This window comes from Dendropsophus ebraccatus, chromosome 4 (assembly GCF_027789765.1).
Source record: "Dendropsophus ebraccatus isolate aDenEbr1 chromosome 4, aDenEbr1.pat, whole genome shotgun sequence".
Classification (NCBI taxonomy): domain Eukaryota; kingdom Metazoa; phylum Chordata; class Amphibia; order Anura; family Hylidae; genus Dendropsophus; species Dendropsophus ebraccatus.
Genome location: NC_091457.1, coordinates 56100198 through 56120931, shown reverse-complemented (window position 1 = coordinate 56120931; position 20734 = coordinate 56100198). Strand labels below are relative to the sequence as shown.

The window sequence follows — 20734 nt, the reverse complement described above, 5'->3', positions numbered from 1 at the left end:
TCTCTCCCCCTGGCCGGGGGTGAGGGCCAGGGAGAGAGAAATAAGACATCCTCCTCAGAATACTTACCGTCAACGGCTGGGCAAGCATGCAGCCGTGTCTTCGGGTCAGGCGTATGGCGAGTCAGGTGTGCAGCAGCGTCGTCGGGTCAGTTGTGCGGCTTGACATTCGGTGGTGTGCTTCGGGAGGACGTGTGTGTCGGAGGACGTGGGGGAAATGGACCAGGATGTCTGCGCTGTCAGTTTTGGAGGTCCATGAGGGGATTAGGTGAGTCCTGGGTGGCGGCGGGAGGTGGCAAGGGGTGGCCGTACTTTCGGGGGCGCCTTACTTTTAGGGGATTCCTTACTTTCAGTTAGAGTGTAGAGTAGGTGGGTGTCTTATTTTAAGAGGGTGTTTTATTTTCGGGGAAACACGGTATACAGGTAAGTATAAACATTGTGAATACATACAATAAAAACAAGATCATAGGAAAACATTGTAATCAATTCTCTATTTTAGTCCCAAAGGCCTGTGGCATTTAGGCGGCATTCACACGTTCAGTATTTCTCCTGATCCGTATGTCACAAGATGTCTTAGAGCTGACAACTCTGAAGTATGGGTCACTTTCAAGTAGGAACCAGTGCTAATGAATATCCTGCAAGCCTCTCTGCCTAGTGACGGAATGTAACTGTAGTATAGACGTTCCCCTCCGGAAGATACTTACGTTGCACGGGATCTGATTGTTACTATGGTTACCGCAGACACCTAGGCCTGGAACCTCCACCTTTGATCAATGACGTAACTAGAAGACAACCTTTCTGTGAGAAGCCGGTAGCAGAAGGATGAGCCCGGAGCGTCTGCTACAGCCTGGGCCGGAGTATCTGGGTGAGGACTATTCTACCTAGTAAGACTGCTCCATAATGCAATGGTGTGCAACCTGTACATAGTTCCGGGCTCAGCTTCAAATGAGATAAAAGCAATTCAGTCCAGTTATAAAATGTAATGTAAATACATATATGCTTATAGCAAATGTTCATATATTGATCAGATATTCATGATAATTGGTAATACAGCCCACATGTTCATTGTGACACCATGAGGAGATCTTTGTACAGATTTGGTCTATATAAACAATGTTCAGCACCATTACTGAAGCCCATATAGCACTGCCACACGTTTTTCCTTATAAATCATGTAGGGGCAGATATTACTAACAAAATATGTAGGTCTATATGTCTAATATGACACAGTTATTACTGCAGTCTAGTCTCTCACTAAAAATTATATGCAGAAATGATATGCCTATCTCTTTTTTTCTTATACAGTATGTAGGTGAATATAGACTGTCCTTGATTTCTATCCCTGTACATGCTGTAGGCACAGATAGCACTGCTTCCCTGTCTCTGTAGGCACATGCAGCACCCTGACCGGTGGGGGCCACTCCGCAGTGTAGATGGTTGTGGGGGTGCAGGAACCGGGGCAGCTGTAGGATAATGTGGTCACGGTGTAGGCACGAGGGTGATACAGCTAGAAACCGGGCTCCTGACCATGCGGGAATACTGGGCGTGCGATTCTTCGTTGTCCTTAGTCAGGGCACCAATGATCACACCAATGCCAAGGTTCAGAAACAACGGTAGTTGTATATTTATTGTAACGGTGGTAACTAGTAGTAACAGTCTCTCCGGATGCAATCGGGAATAAGGCAATCTTGAACAAAGCAGAGTAATGGGTGATGCTGCAATAGGCTGTGAGATTAGCGTGCTGAATGATGGGAGTAGTAGTGATACTGAAGATAAGATGCTGGGTGGAATAAGACTTGAATAAAATACTTGCTGTTGATGATTTGAGAAGATGATGATGAGAAGAGCTGAAGAATGACTGAAGAATCGGCACCCAGATGAGAATCTTGAGACTTGAGACAGGAACACAGCCAGTGGACTGGAGCAGCAGAGCAAAACGCAGGCCTCTCTCTTAGCAGGGAGAGAGGACAAACACAACTTGTCTCCTGAAGGTGGAGGACAAGACTGCGGTAGCACAGGAAGTCACATGGTAACCCCAGCCAAAAGCTCGATGACCATTGGTGTTACCATGGAAGCAGGGCACAGTCACGTGACAGCCAGCCATTGCATCATCACACCATTAGGCATATGCAGAGGAATATACATGAGAAGTACCATCCTTGAACACTAGGAGGTGACATAATACCATTAGATACTGATACCTGAATACACATGCAATAAATGACTGAAATGGCAGACCTGAATACTGCAGGGGTGACACAATACACGCAGTTTGCAGTGGACCATAGCTTTCCAGAACAGAACTGGTTATAATAAAAATATGAGCATAAGAAGGGCTGTTCTGGGACACTGCATACCTCCCTACTAGAAATGAGCCGACCTCGGCGAACCACAAGCTGAGGTAGATGTGGCCGAAGGAACATAGAGGACCAGGACAACAAGACAAGGGGAAGGCATGTTAGTGTGAGTGAATGTGTAGATGTGTGTTTCCCACGCTCAAGGCACAGGTGACAAGAGAGAGAGAATGAGAAAGAAAAACCCTAGTGGCAGGACTTCACCTAGGGGTGCCTAACGTACTCTGGTTACAGGTAGTTAGTGGTGGACCATCTGACATGGAAGTCAGGACTACTTAACTGCTGGCGTGCGACCCTCAATATTCCAGCCAGTTTGACAGTAGGTTTCCAATGAAAATGAGTTACCCTACTGGAAAGAAACCTGTGAAGACCTGTGTACTACCATGGCGTGTCTGGGTGAAGTGTCTTGGACACCTGGAAGAGAAAGAATAAAATAACAAATGCAAACATACATCTGGGTACCCTCATACACACCACTCAATCATACCACACAAGCACTCCATAGGCCGAACACACGAAAAGGTATCCAAGGTGCAATGTGTATGGACAAGTGTAAAGGTTGAGTATGACTATGTGTAGCAACTACTATGTTGGGACAAGACAGAGGCGAACAAACACTAGAAACACAAGGAAGGGAAACACAGAAGACAACAAATACTGCGAGGTCTGGAGGAGAACTGGCTCACATAACTCTGAAGACATCTGAAGAAAACTGGCCCCAATAATCTTTCCAGCTGTAGATATAATAATATCATGCATGGAGAAAATAGAAGATTCTTCTGTAAATACACTTTTTAGAAAATAAACCTTTAGAAAATACACTCTTTAGAAAATAGACTTTCTCTGAGGCTATAGATATAAATATGTAGACTGACTTCTTTACTCAGAGGAGGAGGAAACTGTCTGACTCTGACATGAAAATATACACTGTGAGAAAATACTTTTTCAAAAGACACACTTTACTCTGAGACTATCTAAATGACTTGTCTGCTTACTCAGAGGTAGGAATATATATATATATATATATGACTGACAAGAAAATAGACTTTTGACTACTGAAGTGCAATACTGAAGTGCAATAATGAAATACAATAATAAACCTCTGACAATCACATAATCATGAAAAGTGCTCTAGGAAGAACTGGGTAAGTGTCTCTGTGTGGTAGAGTCTCTTTAGGCAATATACACCATCGTCCATGTAAAGGCTCTGGGACAGGCACTGAAGAACAGTTTGGTCAATGAGTGTCCATCAGCACATAGCTGGATGATAATAAGGGAACTTGGTCAGGAGGACCAGGCACGAACCTTGAATGTTGCAAACTTCACACAGCAAACAAAACTGAAAAGGAAAACAGTTTAAGGACTTTTGTACCACTTACTGGGAAGAGGCAGGAGGAACCTCATTAGGCCCCTTCTCCTTCCTCTGCTTTTCCTTCTCCCATGGGTAATAGAAGCGTGGGGACCCTGGAGCAGAGGCGTCCGCAGACGCGGTGGTAACCACAACGCTGGGGGTCACTGTGGTGACGGGGGAGATGATGGGCACCACATGGTAGGTGACCGTAGTGGTGGAGCAAGCGGCTTTAGCCACAGCAGCAGAGGCAGCAGAGCAGGCTGCGGTGGTAGCTGAACCTGGAGCCCTGGAAGCAGCAGTGATAGAACCCAACGGTTTAAAATCCTGCCAATCTTCGTTCCAGTCCTCTGAGGGAGTTGGTAGGAATGGCCGCTGTACCGGATTCTTAGGCCGGGTGACTGCTGCAGCCCATGGACCCTTCGGGGATCCCACCAGGGTATACTCAATCACCTCTCCAGGAACAAGGTTATTGAGATAGGCGGGTTGGTAGTCCCGCATTACAGCTCGTCTATTCACCATCACTAGTAACCCGGTGTACGAATCCATGACCAGGCCGTACCCCCGTCGCTTGTCAAATTTGGTCACGGTTCCTCTCCTCCTTTCCAGGGGGGCAGCACCGGGTCGGGGCTTTTCCAACTTGCGGATGAACAACCGCTCAGATGCAGCGTGAGATTCCAGATAGGGGGTATATGGGTGACCCCACAGCGGGGCATAATCTGGATAAGGCACAGATGGAGGTGGTTCCGGTGCTAGGCCGGGTTGGGGAGAGAAGGTATCACCGGCAGTAGGGGCTGCTGTGAACTGCCGGGCGGTGGTAGCTGCTGCAGGCGCTGGGGTAGCCATAGCGGGCGCAGCTTTAGTAACAGGCGTCAGCAGGGACAGCGCCTGTCGGATCTCCTCGGCCAACTTAAGGATGGCTGGCTCATCCCGAAACACCCACTGAGGTAAGGGAGGTGACCTAGGTCCCGGGACCCGCCAGGGGCTTGTGAAGCAGGAGGCCTTGGAGTTTCTTCCCTTGCTAGGGACGGGGACAGGGGCCCACGGAGTGTCAGTACTCACTCTGAAATCGCAGTCAGGCGAAGTGGATCCCCCAGTCGAGAAGGCCAAGTCCGAGTCGCTGGAGCGCCCTAGCTCCGGGGAGAGGCTGGGGTTCGGAGAGGAGTCCTCGCTTTGCTGGCCGAGATCCGGGCTGGAAGCTCGACTGGGACCGGCAGTGTCTGATGCAGCGGACCCCCAGCTGGAGTCGTCATCGGACGGGAGTGGGACCAGTAGGCAGGCCGGATCCAGTTCAGGCAGACTGGCAGGCCGCATAGGCAGAGTAGCGGTAGCAGCCACACACGCACCGTCCTCGCGGGTCGCCATCTTGCTGCTCTCTGACCGTATCTTGTAGCAGGAAGGGGAGGAGCAGAGGGCTGGAGGATCAGGTTCCAGAGTCTGCCCGGTAACAGTGATGTCATCTGGCGCAGGCAGCCAATCAGGAGCAGTCAATGCAAAGTCTATGGCGCCGGGCGATTCCCGCGCTTTGGCAGCATGGCAATTAACCCCCTCCTCTCCGGGGTATGGCGCAGCCAGAAATTGAAGAAGACGGCGGCCATCTTGTGTACAGTCTAGGGCCCTGAGGGCCTCGATTACCCCCATAGTGATATAGCAAAGTCTCTTTGGGGTTGCGGCACAGCCTTGGGGCACACAATGTAAACGTAATCCTGTTCGTGACGCCAAAAATGCAGCACCCTGATCCGTGGGGGCCACTCCGCAGTGTAGATGGTTGTGGGGGTGCAGGAACCGGGGCAGCTGTAGGATAATGTGGTCACGGTGTAGGCACAAGGGTGATACAGCTGGAAACCGGGCTCCTGACCATGCGGGAATACTGGGCGTGCGATTCCTCGTTGTCCTTAGTCAGGGCACCAATGCCAAGGTTCAGAAACAACGGTAGTTGTACATTTATTGCAACGGTGGTAACTAGTAGTAACAGTCTCTCCGGATGCAACCGGGAATAAGCCAATCTTGAACAAAGCAGAGTAATGGGTGATGCTGCAATAGGCTGTGAGAGTAGCGTGCTGAATGATGGGAGTAATAGTGATACTGAAGATAAGATGCTGGGTGGAATGAGACTTGAATAAAAAACTTGCTGTTGATGATTTGAGAAGATGATGATGAGAGGAGCTGAAGAATCACTGAAGAATCGGCACCCAGATGAGAATCTTGAGACTTGAGACAGGAACACAGCCAGTGGACTGGAGCAGCAGAGCAAAACGCAGGCCTCTCTCTTAGCAGGGAGAGAGGACAAACACAACTTGTCTCCTGAAGGTGGAGGACAAGACTGCGGTAGCACAGGAAGTCACATGGTAACCCCAGTCAAAAGCTCGATGACCATTGGTGTTACCATGGAAGCAGGGCACAGTCACGTGACAGCCAGCCATTGCATCATCACACCATTAGGCATATGCAGAGGAATATACATGAGAAGTACCATCCTTGAACACTAGGACGCGACATAATACCATTAGACACTGATACCTGAATACACATGCAATAAATGACTGAAATGGCAGACCTGAATACTGCAGGGGTGACACAATACACGCAGTTTGCAGTTGACCATAGCTTTCCAGAACAGAACTGGTTATAATAAAAATATGAGCATAAGAAGGGCTGTTCTGGGACACTGCACACATATAGCACTGCTTCCCTGTCTCTACCTGTCACTAAAGGTAGACACAGATAGTGCTGCCTCCTATCTGTCCCCATGTACATGCTGTAGGCACAGATAGCACTGCTTCCCTGTCTCTACCTGTAACTAAAGGTAGGCACAGATAGTGCTGCCTCCTATCTGTCCACCTGTACATGCTGTAGGCACAGATAGCACTGCTTCCCTGTCTCTACCTGTAACTAAAGGTAGGCACAGATAGTGCTGTCTCCTATCTGTCCACCTGTACATGCTGTAGGCACAGATAGCACTGCTTCTCTGTCTCTACCTGTAACTAAAGCAGACACAGATAGTGCTGCCTCCTATCTGTTCCCATGTGCATGCTGTAAGCACAGATAGCACTGCTTTCCTGTCTCTACCTGTAACTAAAGGCCCTATTCCACCAACAGGTATCTGATGACAAATTATCTGACAAAGATTTGAAGCCAAACCCAGGAGTGGATTTGAAAAGAGGAGAAATCCAGTCTTTTCTTTATGACCTGTTCTCTGATCAGGGGGCGTAGCAAATGTCTCTTGGGCCCTGGTGCAAGAGGTCAGCTTGGGCCCCCCCCCTTTCTCGATGCTATTGGTGTATATATATCTCAAGACTGATATTACCAATAATACCAGTATACAGGAAACATTATCACCCCTCATCATCCTCTTGTTCCTTCATCATCATACCACTACACCCCTCATCATCCTCTTGTTTCATCATCATACCACTACACTACCCCTCATCATCATCTTGTTCCTTCATCATCATACCACTACACCACTCATCATCCTCCTGTTCCTTCATCATCATACCACTACACCCCTCATCCTCCTCTTGTTCCATCATCATCATACCGCTACACCACCCCTCATCATCCTCTTGTTCCATCATCATACCACTACACCCCTCATCATCCTCTTGTTCCATCATCATCATCATACCACTACACCCCTCATCATCCTCTTGTTCCATCATCATATTACTACAACCCTCATCATCCTCTTGTTCCATCATCATATTACTACACCCTTCATCATCCTCTTGTTCCTTCATCTTCATACCACTACACCCCCCATCATCCTCTTGTTCCTTCATCATCATACCACTACACCCCCCATCATCCTCTTGTTCCATCATCGTACCACTACACCCCCCATCATTCTCTTGTTCCATCATCATACCACTACACCCCTCATCATCCTCTTGTTCCTTCATCATCATACCACTATACCCCTCATCATCCTCTTGTTCCTTCATCATCATACCACTACACCCCCCATCATCCTCTTGTTCCTTCATCATCATACTACTACACCCCTCATCATCCTCTTGTTCCACCATCATACCACTACACCTCTCAACATCCTCTTGTTCCATCATCATACCACTATACCACCCCTCATCATCCTCTTGTTCCTTCATCATCATACCACTACACCCCCCATCATCCTCTTGTTCCTTCATCATCATACCACTACACCCCCATCATCCTCTTGTTCCTTCATCATCATACCACTACACCCCCCCATCATCCTCTTGTTCCTTCATCATCAAACCACTACACCCCTCATCATCCTCTTGTTCCATCATAATACCACTACACCCCTCATCATCCTCTTGTTCCATCATCATACCACTACACCGCCCCTCATCATCCTCTTGTTCCATCATCATATCACTACACCCCTCATCATCCCCTTGTTCCATCATCATCATACCACTACACCCCTCATCATCCTCTTGTTCCATCATCATACCACTACACCATCCCTCATCATCCTCTTGTTCCTTCATCATCACACCACTACACCCCTCATCATCCTCTTGTTCCATCATCATCATACCACTACACCCCCAATCATGCCCTTTAAAACAAAAAAATCTATACTCACCTGAATGATTTCTCTAGTCTTCTAGTCATGCGCGAGCTTGCGGGCTTCCCGCGGCGGAGGGGGCGGGGTTCGCGGGACCTGTTTTTTTGCCTACGTGATGCTCCCAGCCCTGCAAGTCAGCCGGGGGCCTGTCCCAGCCTGCCTCTTGTGATCGCAAGCAAAACATTGCTTGCGGTCACAAGAGGGAGTGGGAGGGGAGCAGTACAGTGGCAAGGGGGGCCTCGCGGGCCCCCCCTTGGTAGCGGCCCGGTCTCTGATTATAGTCTGTTCCTTGGTTTGGCTTCAAATCTTTGGCAGATAATATGTCGTCAGATCTGTTGGTGGAATAGGGCCTTAAAGGTAGACACAGATAGTGCTGCCTCCTATCTGTTCCCATGTACATGCTGTAGGCATAGATAGCACTGCTTCCCTGTCTCTACCTGTAACTAAAGCAGACACAGATAGTGCTGCCTCCTATCTGTTCCCATGTGCATGCTGTAGGTACAGATAGCACTGCTTCCCTGTCTCTACCTGTAACTAAAGCAGACACAGATAGTGCTGCCTCCTATCTGTTCCCATGTACATGCTGTAGGCACAGATAGCACTGCTTCTTTGTCTCTACCTGTAACTAAAGCAGACACAGATAGTGCTGCCTCCTATCTGTTCCCATGTGCATGCTGTAGGCACAGATAGCACTGCTTCCCTGTCTCTACCTGTAACTAAAGCAGACACAGATAGTGCTGCCTCCTATCCGTTCCCATGTGCATGCTGTAGGCATAGATAGCACTGCTTCTTTGTCTCTACCTGTAACTAAAGCAGATACAGATAGTGCTGCCTCCTATCTGTTTCCATGTGCATGCTGTAGGCACAGATAGCACTGCTTCCCTGTCTCTACCTGTAACTAAAGCAGACACAGATAGTGCTGCCTCCTATCTGTTCCCATGTGCATGCTGTAGGCACAGATAGCACTGCTTCCCTGTCTCTACCTGTAACTAAAGCAGACACAGATTGTGCTGCCTCCTATCTGTTCCCATGTGCATGCTGTAGGCACAGATAGCACTGCTTCCCTGTCTCTACCTGTAACTAAAGCAGACACAGATAGTGCTGCCTCCTATCTGTTCCCATGTGCATGCTGTAGGCACAGACTGTACCCTAAGGTTTCCCTATCAGAAATCCATTAGAGCTGACAGGGGGTTCTATACGCTGTCCATGGTTTTGATCATGAACATTGATTGGATACATGTGTGTTCTGTTACTTGTGTGTGTGTGTGTGTGTGCTTGTGTGTGTGTGTGTGTGTGTGTGGGGGGGGGGGGGGGGGGGGGGTTGTGCTACACTAGAGGGTTTTGCCTGGTGAGTTTCATTGCATGCATGCACTTTTATACCTGTGTATACAGATGTATATGTATTTCTTGGTGTCACATGTTTTGTTTTCTCTTTATGAATGATATAGTTTTATTATATTTATAGTATGTATTATGGTTATTTTCAGTGATGTTATTTATATGACACATCACTTGATGTATTATATTACTTGGAGAGATTATATGATCAGGGGTATAATGGTATGTTATTATATATGATTATATTGATGTGTAATAATAGTTAGATTGGGTTCACATTGCATATGTATTTATATTTCAGTATGGGCATACTAGGCCATAAACACTGTGCTGTTTCATGGGTTAACCACCCTTTACTGTCCAGCACAATATAGCACTGCTGCACCCTCCCCCATCTCTGTATCCTCTGTGAGAGCGTCTCCAGTGCCATGGTAACATGTCAGGTGACATGGGCAGGTCTGGCCTGGAGGCCCGTCATGCTTGACGTCATGACGCTGCACTATGGCACTGATCACATGACTGACAGGGGGGAGGTGTCTAACCACTGCATCCTCACTACACTGTATGAGTAGGAGCAGGTAGCACAGGTACAGTGTACCTCTGTGAGCCATCGAAACGCGTGTTGGGGTGTGTGACTACAAACAGTTGTAGCATCAGGTAACTATCATTGTATTATTCTGATTGAGCTTACTGTGGTATTTTGTATATGGAGTCCATGTGGGATGTGCAGGCTGAGGGATTGTCAGAATGTTCAGCAGATCCTGGCACTCCAACAGTTAACAAGCTGTCAATCTAAATGAACTCCACCAGGTTCAATGGTAACAACACTTCAGACACATATGGAGTGGGAATAGTGCTGTGATTTATACTTCAATAGTTTCACTTCATTACATATAAGACCTCCAGATAAAGAAGCTGGACTCACTTTTGAAGCTTTCAACAATCATGTCCTGGTTTATTAAAGTGTCACTGTCATTTTACAAAACTTTTGACATGTCATAGAAACATGTCAAAAGTTTTGATTGGTCCGGGTCTGAGTTGGGGGAGAAGACCCCCCCCCCCCCCCCCCCCCCCCGCGTGCGCACTCCTCGCTCGGTGTTAAAAAAAGAGACGTGTTCGTAATGTAAGTCTATGAAGCGCGTCTTTTTTTTTTTTTTTTCTTACACAAAGCTGGGAGAGGACGTGTTGCTGTGCGGCCCTCTCTCTGCTTGTTTTGCCGATCGGTATAGATCTGAACGCTCGGACCTGGACTGATCAAAACTTTTGACGTGTCTGATATGTCGAAAGCTTTGCAAAATGACATTGACTTTTTAAGGGTATAAACACACACACCGTATACGCAGCGTATTTACTGCTGCAATACGCAGCAAATACGCAGCAGATTAGAACTAAATAACTGAACACAGCATCGAATCTGCACCATCAAATCTGCTGCGTATTTGTTGCATATCTGCTGCGTATACGGTGTGGGTTTGTACCCTGAAGGGGTTATCCAGCGCTACAAAGACGTGGCCACTTTTTTTCAGAGACAACACGACTCTTGTCTCCAGTTCAGGTGCAGTTTGGAGTTAAACTCTATTCACTTTAATGGAACTGAGCAGCAAAACCCTGCCCAAGCTGGAGACAAGAGCGGTGCTGTCTCTGGAAGGAAGTGGCCATTTTTTTGTAGCGCTGGATAACCCCTTTAATAGTATAACACAGCATAGAAATGGACTATAACATCCATGGCACCAAGGCACGCCGTTCTGCTGTGGGTGTTTCAGAGGACACACCTACTTCCACGTGCGCACAGAGGACTGGGGTAAAATATATACACCTGGGTAAACAAGCATTAGCATATGCACACATAGCATCGCATAGATATATGCATACAAACATGTCACAGTATTACAAATCACAATGTGTATTCGCATCATCATAAGAAAATACCTGAGGGGTATCTACAAGAAACCTTCAAAACTACAAACTTTATTGAGCCTTAGTGTCTGTACAAATCCCAGCCACCGGCCATCTCAAATCACAAACTTGATGGCTCTCCTCAACAAAATGGCTACCATTGTTTTGCCAAACTCATTTTCTTTTATTTCTTTCTTTTTTTTTTAACTCCTGCACCGGCCATCTGCTGTGGATTTATAGGGGAAGCTTTTTTCTACCTTCCATTGGCGTCTGCCAATCCAGAGCCACCTGCATCTTTTTAACTAGCTTCATCTTGCCTGAGCATTGTTACATAGCTGCACTCTAGGTAAAGGGACCTTTCCCCTGTCTATACCGTGTGCCTCTTATGTTTTGCAACTCGGATTGCCTTACCTTCCTCTGATGTCGCCAGTCTGACTACGATGCCCGTCTTATCCCTGGGAATGCGCTGACTTTTTCCTACTGACAACCCGTCTTGCTGACCTCATATACTCGGCCTGTTCCCCAGTGCCTTGCAACGACTCTAACTGGTTCTTGGGAACCAACTGCTGCTCACACTGGGACCACACTTGAGTTACCTGGTGTCCTCTAGCCACAGAAGTCCAACTTCTGCATCCTGGAGTGGGATAAAGTGTGAACACCTAGAGGGCACTTAGACTCCGCTCCCTGATGTGGCCCAAACCAGTTGAGTAGCACAGCGGGTCCATACTCGCTGTCTGTTATAGTAAGCCTGGGCCATGGACCCCGCTGGTCAGCCAGGATGACTGTGTAAGAACTGGTATGGAAAATGAAACACCAGAGTGTGTGACAGGATGTCCTGATGCACTGTATGTATGCCATCGCTGCCTGCCTAGATGCCATTTTCACTATGCTTCTTGAGGAACAACAAGTCCCAGCACCTCCAACGGGTCCAGTCTTTTCATGGCCAGACCTAGGAACTGCAGGTATCCAGCTTCAGCTTTCTCCACGCTACGATGGGAGGCTTCTTAAAGGGAATCCGTCAGCTCCCGGGCACTACCTAAGGTGTGCTGTAGCTGGCAGCCCCCAGTAAGCATGGTGCCTTTTTGGTAATTTTCCGTGCAGCGAATTATGTACAATCTTATGTCTCCTACTGTCACAGAGCAGTTGTTCGTGCCACACTTGTCATGCATCCTCCTCCCTCTTCATGAATAATCAATGCTGCCCGGACTCCTGCTCGCTCAGCTGTCAGATTGCAGATCAGTCCTCTGTAGGCAGGTTATGTCTGAAAGAATTTTTCCTAGTTATCTGCCGTTACAGCTGATAATCGCCCCGAGGAATAAAAGGCAACGATCAGCTGACATCGCTCATGTCGGCTGATTGTTGCAGTCGTTTGTTTTTCTACATGTTGAAAAACAAATGACTCATACAGCAACGTTCTGCTACCGTTGCTCCGTGAAATAGGAGCGGCGGCAGCAAACCGCTGCTGCATGCTATGTATGCCCGGCGGCAGCAAACTGCTGCTGTATGCTATGTATGCCCGGACGATCTAGCGATCACCAGGGCCGCTCCCTGCGCCCCCCCCCGGACTCACCCGCTCACTGCTGCCGCATGGAATAGTGGTGGCAGCAAGCGGGAACGAGGTACAAAAGAACGCTAATAGCGCTCATTTGCTCCTCATAGTCGCCCCGTGGAATAGGGGCTTAAGACTTCATTCTTTCAGCTGAAGAAGAGCTTTGTAGCAGCACCTATTCTGTATTGTCCCAATGTGTCAAGGCAGTTCTTCTTGGAGGTCAATGCATGTTCTGTGGGTACTGGCGCAGTTCTGTTACAGAAGACTTCCTAGGGGAGAATAGAAATGTATGGCTTTTCTTTCCTGAGCTCTCTTCTCCATCGCCGGATCATCACACTGATTGGCTTATAACCAAGAGGCGCCAGGAGCCCCTGAAGCAAGCTGGAGCGTGGACCCAGTAATGTATGTACCTGGGCCGCGGGGGGCTAAGGGGGCTGACTTTTCCATACTCAAAGTGGGACGACAATCCCGCTGCAAGTATGTAATCTCTTTGAAGTGACTGGGAAAGTATCCATAGGGGATTTTGCTGCGAAATCACAGCGGGAAATCCGCTGCGGATATGGCATATGTGAACCCATCCATCCTAATAATTTATGATTATAAGTTTTTTTTTTTTTGCTTTGCATTGCCATACTCCGACCTCTTTGACTTTGTTTTTCTGTCTATGAAGCTTTGTGAGGTGTTTTCTTTTTAAATTTTTTTTATTGGTACCATTTTGGGAGAGATGGGACTTATTGACCAATTTTTATTTAGTTCACAGGCTGTATTTTTTTGTAAAACAATGTTGTTTACTAATAGTGCTCGATTGCATCGAAGCGAATAGAAAAACAGCCGTAGTGTAAACACTACGGCCGTAGAAAATAATTGACAGGTCTATTTTTGCATATTGCATCTATACTGCAGTTTCAGCCAGGGGAACATGTCAGACGTCGGCCGTTGTTTAACACAGCCGATGTTCATACCCCGTGTGAACATGGCCTTAAGGTGTAAATAATTCTGGCATTGCTGAGAGAAATGTTGAGGGTGCACTGGTGATACTCCACAATAACTGTCTAAATGCTGCAGTCGATATTGAAATCTAGGGCTGATGCCAGCCACTGGCGGATAGCAGACAGAACCAGCCAAGTATGCCATAGAACCTGCCTGCGCCACTCAACCTTTGACGTATTATGTAAAAAATGTCAGGAAGGGTTAAAACCATTTCAATACTATTATATGTAATCATTTATAATGCACATGAGCCACCGGCCACTCTGTAAATAAAGGGGTAGTGCGGCGCTTAACTTTTATTTACTAAATAACACACATTACAAAGTTATACAACATTGTAATGTGTGTTATTTAAGTGAATGGCCCCCTTCCCCGTGTTCCTCCTACCCCAGAAGTGTTGGTGCACTATACTTACGTGTTCACTGTCGACCCCGGCCACCATCTTGTGTCGACGACATTATCTTCGGGAGGCCGGCCGAACCTCTTCAGCCATCCCTTAGGCCGCCCCCCCCCTCTGCCGCGTCATCAGCTGCTCAGCTGCGATTGGCTGAGCATAACTGTTGACGTGACAGAGTTGTATAACTTTGTAATGTGTGTTATTTAGTGAATAAAAGTTAAGCGCCGCACTACCCCTTTAATATTGATTATTTCCTAAACTGACAAATATCTCCAGCAGAGCTATTACTTTTCTCATAAAAACATATAGGTTATTAATAAAAATATTGCAGTTCTGCCGTAAGAGATATGTAACAGTTCACTTTGTTAGCTTCATTAATGTTTCAGTACTTTGCAGTCAACACTGTATTAGACATTTATGTTTTGTATATTAGTGATTTTTTTCTTATTAAAAGTATTAGTATTTTTTCCTCCATGTAGTCATGTTTTCTCTTCTTGGGCTTAGTTAGTGGCTCCTTGCAAGACTCTCCGCCTAGTGACAGAACATAACTGTACCATAGAGGTTTCTGGTACTGACGGTGCATGGGATCTAATTGTTGCTATGGTTATCGCAGACACAGCTATTTGATTGGCCCGGAACCTGCACCTTTGATCAGTGACGTAACTAGAAGCAAACCTTTCTTCAAGAAACCGGTAACAGAAGGATGAGCCCGGAGCGTCTGCTACAGCCTGGACCGGAGTATCTGGGTGAGAACAGTAGCGCAAAGATTTAAACTGTTTCGGAGCTCCTGGCATTATAATGAATATGAATGAATGTTGCTGTGAGCTACAAACACATTAAATACATTATAGTGGCACTCACCATTAAAATCCAGCTTTTATTTAAAGCGCATTAACCAGCGGTACTTAGCTTTTTTATTTTTAACATGAATAGACTGGTGCCGTGGTCCTTTTTTTCTTTTTTTTTAGAATCAATGAAGCCGCGTCATAGAGGGGAGTGGGTTTCCTCTCACTGGTGGTGGGTGGGCCCTCCTCCAGTGCTTCATGTCTGGCCAGTGCTAGGTAATTTACTGACATTGTGCCTTTGAACTGAGCCGTGGTTCAAAAAAACAACCGCGGCACCGGTCTATTCATGTAAAAAACAAATGTACGGCTGATAGATTCGCTTTAATAAGTCCATAAAACATTCCACACTTTGTTAAGGTATACTGTTATGGTTTGACAGTGTATCAGCATGTGAAAGTCATATATTGGTAATCTGCCTCCTCTCGTTGCCAGAATGTTTTTATGAAAAGGCTGAATTTTACAGATGAGTGCCACTGTAATGTATCTTTTCTAAGCCAGGTGTAGGCCTGGATAGTACTGGCTCCGTGTCACTACAGGTAAATGACATAGACACTGATAGTACTGCCTCCCTGTCTCTCCCAATGAGGCTTTGTTCACATTCGCGTTGTGTACTCTGATAGAATCATCCATTGCAGATTTATGGAAGGATATCACAGCACACATTGGTGTTTGTCATGTGATGGATCCAGCACTCCCCAGCTTCTCCAGCTTCTGTTTGTCATATTCTCAATGCACTACAGGAAGAAAAAAAAAAAACATGCACACACAAAAAACTATTGTTATGCGCTAAAGAAAAAAAGCATACAAACAAAAATGAGAACGCTGTTTTTCCTCTGTTTTTTTTGGCTGCACTAGAGATGCTGATCTACTACCTGAGCTGAGTACCACTACCAGGGCATGTGATTGTACTGGTTTTGGAAACCAGTGTTTTTCTGAAAGAATTGTATCTCAGGGCAAGACATAACAAGTTGGTTCATTACTTCACTATGAATAATCCTGATCCATCCAACCAGCCACAAGATGGGAATTGCCTCCGGTTCTGATGCTATTATCATAATGGCGGCTAATAATATTATTAAGGGAGTTGGTGTGAAATCCATTTAACGTGATAGATTTCAGAGAACAGGTTTTATAAGACATTACAAAGATTTATTTTTGTAATGGAAAGAGGTGGGGCATATAATGCGTAAACATTTCATCTATCATGTAAAATGTATGCTCACATGCTTTGTGCATCAGAGAATTGCATGGTTCTCTGTGTAGTAGAGAGTGTCATCTGGTCAAAAAGCAAGGCAGTGAGAAGGGCCAGTAAACTGGTCCGCAGAATACAGCACAGCGCTTTGATGGATTTTGTTTTTGCTTTTTTTTCTTGTTAAAAATTCTGTGGCCAGATGTTACTCTGACCCCATTTCTGCTTTAAGATAAAATACATTATTGTACAGCTAACTTGATGAATGGATATTAAAAAAAAAAATTTGGCTCTATTTTCAGATTTAGGAGCCAAAGGTTCATTGGATTATTTTAGCTGTTTTTCAGGACAAGAAAAAGAAACATTGCTGTCCATTGGCATTGGTGGTGTCTGGTACTGGCACTCGGCTCAATTGAAGTGCAAGAGCTATAATATGGTACCTAACCTGTGGACATATGTGGCACTGTTTTTTGAAGAAAACAGCCAGACTTTCCTAATCATGGATAGTCTCATCAGGTGCTGTCACATTTTTTTTTTAAAGTTTAGCGTTTTTGGCACATAGCTTTTTTTTTTTTTTTTTTTTGTACGTTTGTTTTTAAACCACCTTGATAAATCTGGCATATTTACTGACTACCTTGTCTAGGCCTGTGATGTTGCACACAAAGGTGCAAATAATACAGAGTTTTGGTTATGCTTCTTTCAGCAATTGTGGGATTAGGAGAATTTATTAAAAAAAAAAAAAAAAAAGGAAAGAAATGTACCCTAAAGCACCAGTAAAATCCAAAACCCTTTTGTTCTGTTCACACTGCCATCAGAGAGTCATCGGCTGCTTGATTAACCCCTTATTATAAGTCAAAGGCATTCTTCAGCCCCAGTTATAGCTGACGTGTCGTGTAATGGCTCTGACCCTGCATAGGGAGTTGTGGTGTAAATAGAGACCCTGATTCAAATGTGAACAACAAGTACAGAGCCTTTTTATAATTCAATGTATGTGGCACCCCCTGGTATGAAAATCTTGGTTATAATACATGGACTAAAATATGCTGGACTGGCCAGTAGTAGAGGTTATTAGCAATGGTTTTGGGATTGGGCATGTTCTGCTAGAAAACAAGGGATGTACAGACTGGTGCAGTGGGGATGGTGGAGTCATCATATGTGTATTGCTCAGGGAAAGCCATGGTCCCAATGAGGGAAATGCATTGTGTGGAGTTATTGTCTCAGCCCCATTACGTAGGTTTTGAGCTCCACCAAAGTGAGTCATTGAGGAGTCGGGAGTTCATACTGGGGCCCACAATCCTATTTATAACTGGAGGGACTTTTTAGTGGCTTTAATTTTGTTGTGTACTAGTAATATTTGTGCAATATGTTTGTATATCCATACTGTACATATAATGCATTGCTTTCTTGTAAGAGTTGTAACTGAGAAACTGGTCCCTGTCTCTGCAGCTCCAGTTGAGTAGTGCAGGAATATAATGCACAATGCTGTAATGAAGTCATCCAGCTAGACAGCACTGTCTCTGTACACATGCTACATCCTTATCTTATTGTATCTAATCTGCATGCTATCTATTACAGTGTCATCAAATACAGGGATGTGATGGTATGGACTTTCCGAATATCGGCCCATCAGAAAATAAAAACTAATAAGAACTTGTTCATATCTGCTTCAGAGGTTCTTTTACCTCCATCTTTCCAAAATGCAGTACGCAGCCCTGCTTTGTTCAGTAGAAGACTGGACACCTTGACAGAAACTCAATGGTCCATAATAACGTTACTGTTGGTGTCTGGCACGCCTGTCATTGTTCTGCATTTATAATGAGTGAAACAACAATAAAAATAGGAACAGGTCCCTAAGGGCCCTTTTACACCAAAAGATGTCTGACAGGAACGGACTATAAACAGAGAACAGGTAGTAAAGATAAGACTAAGGGGCCTATTCCACGGAGCGATAATCGGCCAAATCGGCCTGATTCGGCCAATTATCGCTCCGTGGAATAGAGACAACAATCAGCCGATGATCGTGTCATCGGCTGATCGTTTATTTGGGTTCAAACCTAAAATCATCGGGCACCCACTTCGCATCGCTGCGTGGAATAGCGATGCGTGGCAGGCGACCGATCTCACAAACACCATGCATTACCTACACATGTTGCAGGGCTTCTCCTGCGCTCCTTCTTCCTCCCGGTCCCATGCGCAGCAGCAGCTTCGGTGTGGCCTGTCTTGGCTGACCAGACCGCTCAGCCAATCACTGGCCAGGACCCCATTGTCCCTTGGTATAGGACCCTGAGATTTCTCCTCTTTTAAAATCCATTCCTGGCTTTGGCTGAAAAAATCTGTAAGATAATCTGTCAGACATCTTTTGGTGTAATAGGGCCTTAAGAGTAGAGTGGCAATAGGAAATTTCTAGGTATTATCCATAGCAGTGTGTTTTTCTGTACTAGATATAGACAGAGATCCAACCACAAAATCAGCACACTGTATCGATCCTAAAAATGTTGTTAAAAGGTTGAAAATGACCAAATATGCACCTCGACTATTGATGAGCTGGCTTTAGAATATAACACAGTATCAGATCAGTGGGGATAAGACTCCTGGCATCCCGACTGACCAGCTGATTGAAGAGGATGCTGTGCTCTGGTAAGCCTTGTGGCCTCCGTATTGTTTACCAGGCACAACTCTGTATAATTTGTAGCGGCTGTGTCTGGTATTACACATAGTTCAGTCCTGTTTACTTGCATAGAAGTGAGCTGTGGTAAGCTGTAGTTCCAAGCCCAACCACTCCAAAATGTATGGCGCTGTATGGTGCTGCATTCCCCTTACTAAGGGCCCTATTCCACTGGACTGTTATCGTTCAGATTATCGTTAAATTGTTCGAATCTAAACAATAATTGTTCGGTTGAAATGCAGTTAACGATTAACGACCGAACGAGAAGTCGTTGATCGCTTTATAAGACCTGGACCTATTTTTATCGTTGCTCGTTCGCAAAACTTTCGCAAATCGTTCGCATTGAATAAGACATCGTTCGGTCGTTCGCAATAGATACGAACGCAATAGCGAATAAATAGCGAAGATGAAACGATCGCAATAGCGGCCGTTTGAGATAGTTAATCGTTAACGATTATGCAAACGATAATCGTCCGGTGGATTAGGGCCCTAAGGCTCTTGTAGTGGCTACTTACCATTTGTATGAGGAAATCTCCCTGTGCATACTACAAACGTATCCACAGACCCCAGTCACCTGACAGAGGCCAAAAAAGTTTATAGCACAAGCTGCTGTGTACATTCTTTTCACATTGGAGTCTCTGTATGACATATATATACCGGACACCGCAAAGGAGGGTGCTTGTAGTTGGACAACATGCTGATCTGATATTGATGGCCTGTGTCAGGCCTTCTGTATCATAGTTTAGAGAAACTCCTTTAATTGCTTACTGTGTAGTTATTGATGGCAATTGCTACAAGCTGGCTTGCCACTTTTCCCTTAGGGAAGAATTGGAATTACATGTCAGCATGTTTAAACTAGGACGCATGGGTAACCTCTGTAGAGCCTTAGATTTTTATCATTGTGTTTTCTTGTTATATGATATACTAAATGTTGCATTGTACTACTCCCAGCGTCCCTCAGCAACATACGAAAGGCTTTTGGGACTCCAGCATGATGCATTCTCTATTGTTTAGGGGCATTTGCTTCTGATATTCAATGTATTGATGTCTAGAAAAGCATTTATGGTGCAGTTTTTCTGTAAATTGAGCATGCACAAGGCAGATTGGCACCAGAAAAAGCACTTGCATATGATGTTAGGCTGACAAATTGTTAGTAGCTCTTGTTAAAGTAATCTGGCCTGGAAAGAATATACATAATCACTGCGAGGCCCTGTAAATGCCATATACATGATGTCATTGTTAGAGGGCACATAGCCTACAATTGAGTTTACTGTGCTTTTAAACTGACCTTTTACTAGCACTGAAGATACACTGTTTTTTTGTACTTAATTTATGTCGAGGGGGAGGGCAATTGGGATTTGATGAAAATTGTTCCCACTCATTTATTAGAGATAGAGCTGAAGAATTCCTTGGTGTCAGGTAGCCAGTGTGTCTGGAAGTAGCTACTGCAACATAATGGTGACTTGTCTAGAGATGGATCATACAGATCCAATGGTGAAAACTGTCATTACACTTCAAAAGTGCCAGTCAGGGGGCTACAAAATAGCAAAGTATGCTGCTTCCCTTTGTAGCCCCAGTTAGCCATTCAGTAGAGCTGTGTAACAT

The 20734-nt window shown here is 45.6% G+C and overlaps 1 protein-coding gene across 4 annotated transcripts in view; it reads left to right on the top strand.

Moving 5' to 3' along the window:
• The first annotated feature begins 774 nt into the window (after positions 1 to 774).
• The window catches only part of CSTPP1 (centriolar satellite-associated tubulin polyglutamylase complex regulator 1), a 113593-nt gene continuing 93633 nt past the window's right edge, over positions 775 to 20734 (top strand). For 2 of the 4 annotated variants that reach the window (XM_069965872.1, XM_069965875.1), the window contains exons 1-2: positions 10106 to 10255; positions 15044 to 15176. In XM_069965872.1, coding sequence (XP_069821973.1) covers positions 15134 to 15176 — 43 coding nt within the window. In that variant the 5' untranslated portion in view covers positions 10106 to 10255; positions 15044 to 15133. Of the gene's footprint in view, positions 863 to 10105; positions 10256 to 15043; positions 15177 to 20734 lie in introns of those variants that run through there. The other 2 variants (XM_069965873.1, XM_069965874.1) reach the window with 2 other exon arrangements.